This window comes from Myotis lucifugus, unplaced genomic scaffold (genome assembly GCF_000147115.1).
Source record: "Myotis lucifugus unplaced genomic scaffold, Myoluc2.0 scaffold_56, whole genome shotgun sequence".
NCBI lineage: Eukaryota > Metazoa > Chordata > Mammalia > Chiroptera > Vespertilionidae > Myotis > Myotis lucifugus.
Genome location: NW_005871104.1, coordinates 2,036,964 through 2,049,500, shown reverse-complemented (window position 1 = coordinate 2,049,500; position 12,537 = coordinate 2,036,964). Strand labels below are relative to the sequence as shown.

The 12,537-nt window shown below is 35.9% G+C and overlaps 1 protein-coding gene across 4 annotated transcripts in view; it reads right to left on the bottom strand.

Annotated features, from left to right (window-relative positions):
• Positions 1–1,023: 1,023 nt before the first annotated feature.
• CLINT1 (clathrin interactor 1) overlaps positions 1,024–12,537 on the bottom strand; it is a 55,018-nt gene continuing 43,504 nt past the window's right edge. Inside the window, exons 9-12 of one of the 4 annotated variants that reach the window (XM_006089071.3) lie at positions 11,162–11,236; positions 6,228–6,517; positions 3,923–4,127; positions 1,024–2,841 (exon numbers count right to left, since the gene is read on the bottom strand). In XM_006089071.3, the coding sequence (XP_006089133.1) occupies positions 2,495–2,841; positions 3,923–4,127; positions 6,228–6,517; positions 11,162–11,236 (917 nt within the window). In that variant the 3' untranslated portion in view covers positions 1,024–2,494. The remainder of the gene's footprint in view (positions 2,842–3,922; positions 4,128–6,227; positions 6,518–11,161; positions 11,237–12,537) is intronic. The other 3 variants (XM_006089072.3, XM_014456143.2, XM_006089073.3) reach the window with 3 other exon arrangements.

The following is a 12,537-nucleotide window of genomic DNA, read 5'->3' as shown; positions in this document are numbered from 1 at the left end:
TATTAGTGACTACCCCCAAACCAATAGTATTATGGGTATCCTTCAGGCAGTTTATATTAAATAATGAAGGAAACATTTAAAATACCTGAAGATTGCATCAGTGAAAAATGAATCTGGAGTGGCAGTGAGAACTCCTTATATGTAAATTGCTAGAACTGTAACTATTTCACCCTCCACCCTTCAAAATATTAGAATGAAAAATAGGTACAACAGAGAAGCTGCTGAAAAGGAAAAGGGGTATAGGATGGGCAAAAGGGAGACCAATAGATTATTAAAGAAAAGTACTTTCTTGCCAAATCCAAATGATTTGGGAGTATTAGAACTTTTCTTTGAAGTATCACTTAGTAACCCCTTCAGAGAGGAATCATTAAATTGGATGGACCATCAGTGAGGCAAGTCTTATGTTTTCTCTTTCATGGGCTCTAAAACAAAACATTCTGGTAAAATATCAAACTGTATGTTGAGGTGCAATAATAACTTGAGATGGGAGCTTACTTCTGTCCATAGACACAACATAGGAAGAAGGCATAGTACAGAAAATGCTTTAGAAATAAATCTTAATTTTATTAGGAAAAAAATTTTAAACACAAAAGTTTAGAAACAAAATATTTATTTCCTCCAAGAACCATATAAAGGTGATGCTATAACTCTCAATTTATAGAAAATTCATTTAAGATTATGAGTTTTAATTATCAGTGAAGATATTCTCCATACTGCCACCAGAGCCTGGCTTGAATGCTCTGAAGTAACACTTGAAAGCTCCTATTCTTTGAAACTAATCTAAACACACTAAATTGTTGAAAGATTAAAAACCACAGTCACCTAATTACACTCTCTCTCATCTCTTATTCAACAAATGAATCACTTTTCATTACCACTTAGCAGAAGTACATGAATTTCTGCTTAATTAGAAATGTTGTAGATGGAACATTAGCAAGAATGGAGCAGGTCAGGGTAGCTTTGCTGCTTCATTTTAAATTCCTAACAGTAGAGTTTGATAAGAAAAATAGAGAAGTCATTAAATAATTTTAAATTATTTATAAAAATTACTTTGCCCAAATTATACTTCCCCCAGTCTCAAATGTCTAACAGAATGAATGAAAAAGCAGTTCGACATTGATTTTAATGAACATTTTAATGTTATGTATAACAGAACATTATGAATACAATGGAAACAAAGTTTTATCAATAAAAAAAATTTCAACACAAAGTGGGAGGTAATAATTTGATACCTATATTATAGTATTTATTTTTAAAAATATTCCCAAGTTTGAGGGTGAAACAGTTTTGCATTCCAAACTCTGGAATCATGATTTCTCATGTGAGCTTAATGCAGAATTACAGCAGGAAAACAAAAACATTTTAATTTCCTTTATTTGCCATTAAATCAATAAAATCTTTGACTGCTACAGGTCTCCTTTAATTATATATATTTAACCTCTCTCTATTGGAACCACATTGCTAATGCCTTATTATACACACTTGAAACCAAAACAAAACAAATACTGTATAAAACCTAAAAGTTGACATTGCTGAGTTCTAACATTTATATTTAACTTAAGGTCTTAGTGGATTTTTATCTTTCCAATTTTTTGAAAAGAGACCAAAAAAATAAAAATAAATATTTTTCTCTTTTGACTGTTGCTGATAAATGGTGGCTACAGGGACAAACACGGAAGGAAGCCTTGCCAAGTTAACCACTGCAAATTGTAAATAATGACTGCTAAAACAAACAAAAATACTGGAGGTGGGTTTTTTTTTCTTTTCTTTTAAAGGAAACAATAGAGCAGTCCTGAAAAAAATATTTTTCCTAGTTCTGCACAGGATAATTATAGCAGAAGATATGGGAAAATTCCCATAGCTATCACCAATTACTTAAAGAGGTTTTGTTACAATAAAAATTTGGATAGTATACTAGCAGTGTTGCTGGAACATTAGCAAAAGTATATACATTCCAGTTACCTTTGATTTAGCCATAATCACATATGTATGCCTTTTTTGGATAAAAATATATTTTTTTATAAAAAACTGATCATCCAACTTTAATGATTTAATATATGGGCTCAAGAGTGGTAGTAAAAGGAACAGATCCAATTATGATAAGGTGATTCAGGGACAGAAAAATCAAGTTCCTCAGGAAAAGAAAAGTATAAAATTAGAGATTCAAACATATTTATTCAGCCCTATTGCAGTCCTCCCGCAAATTATGATGTTAAAATGGGCTCTTCAATTTATCAAGGCTTTTTTTCAGTGGTCTCACTATCCCATTGGTCAATTCTCACTGGGAAAATAGTTTGACTGCCTCATCTGAACTGCCCTTGCCTGGCAATTTGAAATACTAGATATTTCACTATTATAAAACACCCTTTTTGGTTCTTTACATAGGTTTATTTTAATTAACTGATAAGAGGGGAATTGATTAGCATTTTCCATCCCAACATCACCTATCTGCACCACTAAAAATCCTTCATTCAATCTGCTCCTTTACAATCTCTTATTTGCTAAAGTTGGCGAAATTTGCAAAGGCATCTTGCTTGGGTTGCACAGTTCCAGAAGTCATGGCTAAGTTGGGCATGCCCATTCCCACTGTGCCCGTCAGTCCCATCCCAGCAGTTGACATCCCTATGTTCATGTTCATGCCCATCATGCTCGGGCTAATCATCGGAGTATTTCCAAGAGGGGCCATTCCCATGGTGCCAGTCATCACATTGGGCATGCTCATAGGCATGGGTCCCCCCATCAAAGGGCTAGTTTGGGGCCGGACAGGAAGCATGTTTGATGGAGAACTGAGGTTCACAGCTCCAAAACTTTGGGTCATCACATTCATAGGTTGCTGCATATCTACCAGAAGAAAAGAGACAAAAGAAATTTATCACACTGAATTCTTAGATTCATAGAGCAGAAAAATAATGCAATCTTCCTAACCATCATTATCTGTAAGCCACAATAAAATTCTTTTAGTGATTTTACAAGAGAAGTCAATTAACTTGCATTGTTTGCTCTTGAGAAATATTCAGTGGCTGTTAGCTTTGGTATCCCAAAGATGTGGAAACAGTAAGAGTGGCCTGGGGGAAAACAGAAGGCACTTTAAAATCATTTCCACAAAATCTATTGTGGAATCCAACCAAACAAGTTGTCAGGAGCTACTGTGTATCAAAAACCATAAAAAAGTTTAAATCCTGTGACTCACTGTATTTTTAGAATATTATATTAAGGAAAAAAAAATCATAAGCACAAATAATTATACAAACAAAATTATGGAGTTCTTTTAATAGCAAAAAGCTGGAAACAATTGAAATAACCAACAGAGGAACTGTACACTGATATGATAACTATAAAGATCTAAAAAATATTTTTCTTAATATTCAATACAGAAAAAAATGTTAATTATGTTGAATGAGAACTGCAAGAAACAAAATATAGACAGAATGATCTCAAGTATTAAAAATACAGGGGTGGTCAAAAGTAGGTTTACAGTTATGAGTATGCAAAACACAGTTTATTCTTGTATCATTATAATCACAACCTTCATGTTTTTTCCATACAAACTGTAAACCTACTTTTGCCCACCTCTGCATAGTCAGAAAAGATGGGAAAAAGTATGAATTAATGGTGATTACCCATGGATTATGGACTGCAGATGATTTTTGTATCCTTGTTATATTTGCCTATACTAAAAAAATTTTCTACCACAACTATTTTTATTTTAGTGATAAGGCCCCCAACACTCACAATACAGTAAGTTTTATCATGTCAAGAGCAGAATACAAAGTAATTCAATGTGTCAGGAGGGATAACAAGTATTATTTGAAAATAATCTCAAGTGAACACACAGTCTGTTATTCATGGCTTGAAGCAATCCTGGCATCAAGGCAAAAGATTCCATGTACACAAAGAAATGGGAAGTCTTGGGGCAACTTACTCTGTTGTTGAATCATTGTATTGAGCGATGGCTGCTGGGGTTTGGAAGGCTGCATACCAGGTAGCAAGTTGTCTAGGCTGATGTTTACACTGGGGTCAGACCAAGTAGAGGGCAGGGTTTTGCTGACGGACTTCTGGACCATATCTGTATTCTGATTATAGAGAGGATTAGGCTTCTGCAGCACTGTGCTAACATTTTGCAAAGGCTGGAAAATAGAAAAATGCTCTAAAAATTAAGCATCCACTCTATAAAGATTAACAGATGGCAGTTTGAGCACAGTAACTCCAAATATATATGAAACTTTGTAATAAACTCTTGACACTAAAAAGAACCACAAATGTTCTATACTGTCTTCAATACCCTGAATCACTAACTTCCCCAAAAGTTAGAAGTCCAAATCATGTTTGGGGCGACATATTTACACTAATAATTATCTTCCCATTACCCAAAGTCTAAAAGCCACCATCCCAGGTTAGTATAGCTTTAAGGAATAGTACAAGTAGAATATTTATTCTTAAAAATGGAATTCAGGATATGATTTCTCATGTTATAAAAAGCAAAACAATCAAAACACCAAATTATATTTCATATATCCTGACTGATATTTCCCTGCTCCATATCCATGTCCATTGACTAAAGTGAACAACACTAGTGGAGCTTGATATTTGTGGACCAATTCAGGAGAAAGAAGAAGTTCGGGAGAGAGAAGCAAAGTTGTCTGGTAGTTACTAAGGATAACTGTGAAAAGAACAGAAAAAGGGAAAGGAATAGCAATAGGAAGTATAATTTAAAATGTACCATTGGAAAGAATCACAACACAGCTACAACTAAAGTTGCAAATAAGAAGATTGGCTTTATGCTTATATCATAAAAAAGAAACTCAAAAATAAACTGGCTTGGGCTTGTTCAGTGGTGCATAGTTCAATGTAATGGTATTAGTGTGGCTTTCATGTCCATTTTCTTAATGTTAGATCTAATTTCTGTTATAAAGAGCAGTCACCTTTTGCTTCTTTCTTCTCTTCCTTCATCCTAACACCCAAAAGAGGAGAATCCACACATTAAAATGAATAATTAGCCCTAGCCAGTGTTACTCAGTGGGTAAGAGCATTGGCCCTCGGACCTAAAGGTCACAGGTTAGATTCCTGGTCAAGGGCATATACCTGGGTTGCAGGTTCAATCCCCAGCAGGTGCATGCAGAAGGCAACCTATCTATGTGTCCCCCTCACTTTGATGTTTCTCTCTCTACCTCTCCCCCTCCCTTCCACTTTCTTTAAAAACCAACAGAAAAAATATCCTTGGGTGAGCATTAACAACAACAACAACAACAACAACAAAGAGTAATTAACATCATACACAAATATTCTGAATAGGTTCAATCAAAAATAGTAAGTTCTTGGTACAACTTAAGACATATATATATATTCCAATCTTACACTTGTCCAAATTCTAAGTTAGTATTAGGTAAGTGAATTAAAAAGCTCCCCATTTTAATTTTCCTTAATGAAAATGAGAGTTAAAAGAAGAGCCTATATAAACATTACATAATGTAGAGCAGGCCCAGAACATGGAACAACATTGATCCTTTTAGGGAATGATTTTCTTTATTAGCAATGATTGTTTGCAACCAGTAAGTGACACCTGAAGAACACGACCAGAGATTTTACTGAGTGAATGTTGGCCATGGGTGAAGCCAATACAGGTATACCTCTTTTTATTGCACTTTGCAGAGACCTTCTGTCAACAAAAAGATTACGACTTGTTGAATGAAGGCTCAGGCAATGGTTAGCATTTTTTAGCAATTAAGAATTTTTAAATTAAGGTATATATTTAGATATTAAGGTATTACACACTTAATAGACTACAATATAGCACAAACAAATTTTAAGTGCACTGGAAAGACAAAATTCATGTGACTTGCTTTATTGTGATACTCGCTTTATTGTGGTGGTGTGGAACCAAGCCTGCAATATTTATGAGGTATGCTAGTTATCTATTCCTTCTCCTTAAAAACATTTTTTCAAAACTAATAAATACAGTTTTTAAAATTAATTCAATAAATTTTTAGCAAGTGCCATCACTGTGCTAGGCACCATGCTTGGCTTTGCATGGACTACAGATGATTGAGAAGGCTTGCCCTCTAGAACTCAAAATGACTATACCAGGGAAAAGTGTGTGTAAGATAAATGCAATGTGCAAAAGCTATCTATACATTACTTGCTCATTTTTGTTTTATGCTAATCTACTATTAAATTAGAGCATCTCAAAGATTATGAATCACAATTTCCAAGGGAGGCAGACAACTCACCTGTGATCTTGACATGGGCAAACCCAGCCCTACGGTATTAGTGCTCATCATAGAGAAATTCATACTCTGAGAAGATGTCATGGTTGCCTGGGATGAGCCCATAAGATCAAATAGGTCTGAAGAATTTGAGGCAGCTGGAGATGGACCTAAAGCTGGTTGTGAGCCACTGACAAGTTCTACAGCTTGCTGTGAGGCACTGCCAAAGAGCTCACCACTGGAAGCAACAGAGCCTGATGGGGCTTGGTTGAAGGCACTCCAATCACCAAACTCTCCATTCCCACTTGTAGTTACTGAGAAAGAGAGAACGATAAGGGTAAGAAACTTTCTGAAGTGCACAGTACAAATATAACAATCTACAAACTGAAACAAATTAGAGATGATCTGTGTCCATCCAAATTAACATCTGCAGGTACCACCTCCATCTGGACATTATTCTTTCTCATGAATGTTCCATGAGTGTTAACAAGGTAACAAAGAAAAAGAGAAAACTCCTATGAAGTAAAATCTATCTCTTAGCAGGTCAGCGATGACACATCTATATATATAAAAGCCTAAGTGACTGTTTGACCATTCGACTGTTAGCTATGATGCGCACTGACCACTAGGGGGCAGACGTTCAATGCACAGGTATGGAAACATGGAAAAGACTGGTAAATCTCAGAGGAAAGTGGGGAGGGCGGGAAGAGATTAACCAAAGATCTTATATGCATAGTAGAGGCCCGGTGCACGAATTTGTGCACCAGTGGGGTCCCTCGGCTTGGCTTGCGGGGATTGAGCTGAAACTGGGAGTCCGACATCCCCCAAGGGGTCCTGGATTGCGAGAGGGTACAGGCCAGGCCAAGGGACCCCACCGGTGCACGGGGCCTCTAGTAGAAAGTATAGTCACAACTTCCCTTCCACCTGAGTTTGCAATATTAAATATGGTTTCAGCTAAACAAAAATGAACTAGCCTGAGACCCCAAAAAGCAAGAAAAACCTGTAAACTGGCTAAACTTTTTGCTGGGAGATCCAGAATCTTTATGCAAACAGACACTCATTTCATTAATTCATTATTTAGAAAAGTTCAAAGAAAAATCAAACTACAATTTATACCATTTCATGTAAATAAAACCCAAATTCATGAGATTAAATTTATGAGACAAAAGCAAAAAAGCATGGAGAGAAAAAAACAATAAAATTAAGAGTAGGGTTAGTAAATTTTGGTAAGAAGTTCTCACCCATTTAGCTATGCTCCATTGATAATACAAGGGCTGTAGGTAGCCATAATATATGTATCACCTCAGTACACTGCTTGCTTCAAATAGAACTGTAAAATCTATTTATTTAAATAAAATGTGGCTTATTGTCTTCAGAGGGAAACTCATGCTAATATTTTAAAAAAGAAAGGTAACTGTCACTACACTTCAAAGTATAACTACAAGTTTAAGATTTAATGCATTCAATAATATAAAACTTTGTAAGTTAAAAGACTGGTGTTTAAAAATATGGATTTTGTATCTTACTAGCTGTGAAACCCTGAGCAAGCTACTTAAACCTCTCTGTGCCTCACTTAAACAAACAAACACAACCCTAAGTTGTGAAGATTAAATAAGAGGTTTGTTATATTTACTTTGGATTAATTGTGAAAAGACAGGGAAGAGCTAAGATATCATACTCTTTCCTTTAGGTATGCCATATAAAAGTGTAAGTCAAGATTTATAAATTCTTCATACATAATATTAACTATTTTGAACACAATGAATATAAAAACAAGCAATACTTTAAAAAGTTTTCAACCAGGTTACACAAACGTCTAAGTAAATAAATCTTTCTTTAAGAAAGGGACAAATAGCCGAAACCGGTTTGGCTCAGTGGATAGAGCGTCGGCTTGCGGACTGAAAGGTCCCAGGTTCGATTCCGGTCAAGGGCATGTACCTGGGTTGCGGGCACATCCCCAGTAGGAGATGTGCAGGAGGCAGCTGATCGATGTTTCTCTCTCATCGATGTTTCTAACTCTCTATCTCTCTCCCTTCCTCTCTGTAAAAAATCAATAAAATATATTAAAAAAAAAAAAAACAAAAAAAAACAAAAAAAACAAAAAAAAAAAAAAAGAAAGGGACAAATAGATAAATATGAATTCATGGAAGTTGAAAAAGCAAAGTGAAGAAAGCTAAAAACAAAACAGAACCCAGAATCAACCAATGAATGCATCAATAAATGGAACAACAAATTTAAAAAAGCGACATATAAACTGTCATCTGAAAGCAAATAGTTTGTATTTCTAAGTTAATTAACATCATCTCTTTGTACTCCATGTTCACTTACAACTTGGAAATACATTGTTTAGGTGAAAAGGTAACCCAATCACTGCAATACTGTGTCTTATTAGGCTAAATATCAAGAGAACAACATTCAGTCTTTAATATTATATTCTTTACTAGAGGCCCAGTACATGAAATTCGTGCATGAGTAGGCTCCCTAGCCTACCCCCCATCCTCTGCACCCCTGCCCGGCTCCTCCTGCTGGCCCCTGGTCCCCTGTCTGCCAGCAGCCCTGCTCCCGCCGCTGCAATTCCCACGTGCTGATGGCGCCGGCCCTACTTGCACCCGCTGACGGCATGGAGCAATTACAGCCAGCTCTGGCAGTGGGTGCAAGTAGGAGCTACTGCCCTGATCGCCCCTTAGGAGCAGTGGGAGGTGGAGAAGCCCTCAGGGGCAATTGGGGCCAGCAGCCGCCACTCACACCCACTGATGGAACCGAGCAATAAGGGCCAGCGTCAGCAGTGGGTGTGAGCGGGGCCGTGGCGCACGGGAGCCAAGAATCTTCAGTAACCACCAGAGGTTCGCCCCATGACAGCCACCGGCACCCCACCTTGGTCTGGCGCCCCCCCTCACCTGCTCCACCATCCCGCAGCAGTCCATGCCCACCATGTTCCGCACGCGCCCCCTGGTGGTCAGTGAACGTCATAGCTAACGGTTGAGCAGCTTTAGCATATCATTAGCATATTATGCTTTAATTGGTTGTTCTGCCATTGGTCTATTTGCATATTACCCTTTTTTATTATATAGGAGGAGGAGGATTATCATATTAAAAGGTAAGCACCTCAAAAGAAAGTAATTCACTTAGAAACCCTAAGCTCTACCAACAATTCAATACAAGAACTGGGCTAATATTCATTATATCAGGGTTTTACTAAAACATGTCTCTGATCTTCTTTACAAAAGAGACTGAATTAGGGTTTACTATTAATTCTATATATTAAACAATTAAAACTAACTTAAGTAAGACTTGGATAAAGTATACTTTATGCAGATTTTCTAATTGCTTGATATATAAAACAGAAATAGAATAGAAACTGGGGCAAAATGTGTTGCCCCATCTGAAAACTTTGTCTGAGATGATTAATCATGGGAGGAAGATGTTTCTAGTGGGGCATATATTGTTCAGAAATGATTAATCATTGTTGCAACCATTTCAGCCCCTTGCGTAATGGTGATCAAGTTATATTAATCACATTCATACAGATGAAGAGATGTATCACTTAGTAACAGTAATATATTTGAATTATTTGCATAGTAGGCAACTTTATATATATAAGAACTTGAGAATTACACAGGCAGTCTGTAAAATTAGGGCAATGTTTATCTTCCACTTTGATTTGCCTAAAGCAAGATATGAACCCTTAGAAGGCATACCCACACTTCTAAAAGAAGCAGTTAAATTACTCCATAATTCTGCTTTCTGGGAAATACCTGAAATTTACACAAGTAGGCTGTCAAAATAACCCCAAACCACATTAAAACTATGGCTCTTTCTTCCTAAATCCTTACAAACCTAAACCAGACATTACTAAATACAAATGTTAACCCACTTATTATAACAAAAGATAACTCTACTAGAAATGAGTAATAAGACTAATTCAGTTAAATTACATCTTTCCTCCCTGCCTCACCTAAGGATTAAGATTTTTATAGCTAAAATATTTATGTCAATTATATTTCAGTTTTTAAAAAGGCAAAACAAAAACAAAAAAGCCAACGCCCTAGAAGAACACAGGCTTAAACATCAAGGATTAGAAAGCCTTTGAGCCTCCAACTTTCTCAAATTGCAACTCATGCTTATATAACATTATATTTGTTTTAAGTATACAACATAATGATTCAGTATTTGTATATACTGTGAAATGATCACCACAGTAAGTCTAGGGCATTTTTTTACTTTTGACCTAACATGGAATAAGGAAATTTTTCCTGATATCCAATTGCTCACTATTTAAGGCAGGGGTCCTCAAACTACGGCCCGCGGGCCACATGCGGCCCGCCGAAAACATTTATCTGGCCCGCTGGGTGTTTTTGCCGCCGTTGTGTGCATAGGAATTTGTTCATAGTTTTTTTTTAAACTATAGTCCGGCCCTCCAACGGTCTGAGGAACAGTGAACTGGCCCCCTGTTTAAAAAGTTTGAGGACCCCTGATTTAAGGATTTGTCAAAATGAAGTTCAATTATCTTTCATAGAAATGCTCTTTGCTCTTAAGATATCCAGATTATAAAGAAATGAATTTTAGTAAGATAGTCTGCCCAAATCTAAGGTCCCTGAATTTCATTCATGAAAATTATACGCTAAACATAAAGCACAATACCGTTGCTGCTAAAATGAGATTTATCCTTATTCACACTTCCTACCCCTGCCCCCAAATAAAAAAATATGAAAAGGAGTTATTTATGAATAAAAACAATTTTATTTAGGTGTACCTGAATGGTTTGTAAGCAAATTAATTCCTTTGGCACAATTAAGACATTGGCCCAATAATATACCATTGAATAAATTCACTAGGAATTAGAAATATAACAGGGAAAGAAATGCCAAAAAGAAGCTGATGTGGAAGGGAGAGAGTTGTTTTGTTTTCATAACCTTTTCACGGACCCTAGATTTCTGGCCAATCAAATCGGATCATACCTTGGGAAGGGAAATTGCCTGATGCAGCAGCTGAGCCAAAGTCAGCAAATCCACCAAATAAATCAGCTGATGCTCCTAGAAATTTAGTATGAGGAAAAAGTTAAACTGTTAGAACCACAGAACAATTGATAGTAATTTCAGGAAGCCATTTTAGCACCACACTTAAAATATACCCACTATTAGAGGGCCCAGACCCATCATAAAAACTAGTTTGTTGATCTAGGTTTTCATGTCACCATGTTCTCTTTAAGCTACCACAGACTCTTACTTTCCTCAGTTCTGTGTCTAGTAGGATAATTGACCCTTCTCGCTTATATTTCATGAACATAATGTGGGCATGCAGTTTATCCAGCCAACTGTGGTATTTATAAGAATCTTCTATAGATGCTAAAACCTGGGTAAAATGTTGCTGGGAAATACGATAGTCACATAATCTCAAAATACCACCCCACTGATTATTTAGTAAATACCAAGGGGTGAAGCTACTTTTACAATGGAGAAGTTGGATGGATAACAACTGATGTGATCAAACTTAATAATGAGACAAAATAGTATTCATGGGCTCATTACTGTAAGGAACTGAAAAGGCGATCATCACGCATGTAGAAAATTCCTGCTAAAAATATTAAATCTGAATCTAATGATGAATGAATCAAATACAAATTGAGGACATTCTGTAAAACAACTCTTAAGACTTCAAAAAATGTCAACATCATAAAAGACAAAAAGGACTGGGACTGCGCTAAATTAAAGGAGCCTAAAGAAACATGACAAGTAAATGAAATGCATGATCCTTGATTGGACTCTGCATTTTTAAAAAAGGGCTATCCTGAAATGACATAATTGAGACACCAGGGAAATTTGAATATGGTCTGTATATTATTAGATACTAATACTGTTTTAATGTTAAATTTCCCAAAAATGATAATTATATTGTGATTAAAAAGGAGAATTCCCTTGTTGTAAGAAGATATGTGCTGAAATATTTTAGGGGCAAAATGTCATGATGTTTGCAATTTTCCCTTGCATGGAACACAATAAAGCAACAACAAAAGAACTAAGGAGAGAAAGAAAATATGGCAAATTTTATGTAGGTTTGAAATTTTAAAAATAAAAGTTAGGGAAAAAAACTTTGTTTAGTTCATGAGCAAGCAAATATTTGCATTTTTATTACATGAAAAAGTAACCGCTTTTTGCTACTTCTAAACTGGTGTTTTTAAAGGGGTGAGATCCAAATCAATCTCTGTGCATAACATCACATTCTCATACAATGAGACACTACTTGTAAACACTACTTGGGTAAGAATATTTACTTTTATCTACAATTTGAACAGTAACATTAAATTAAATTTTAATATCCCATTTCTCTCCAATTA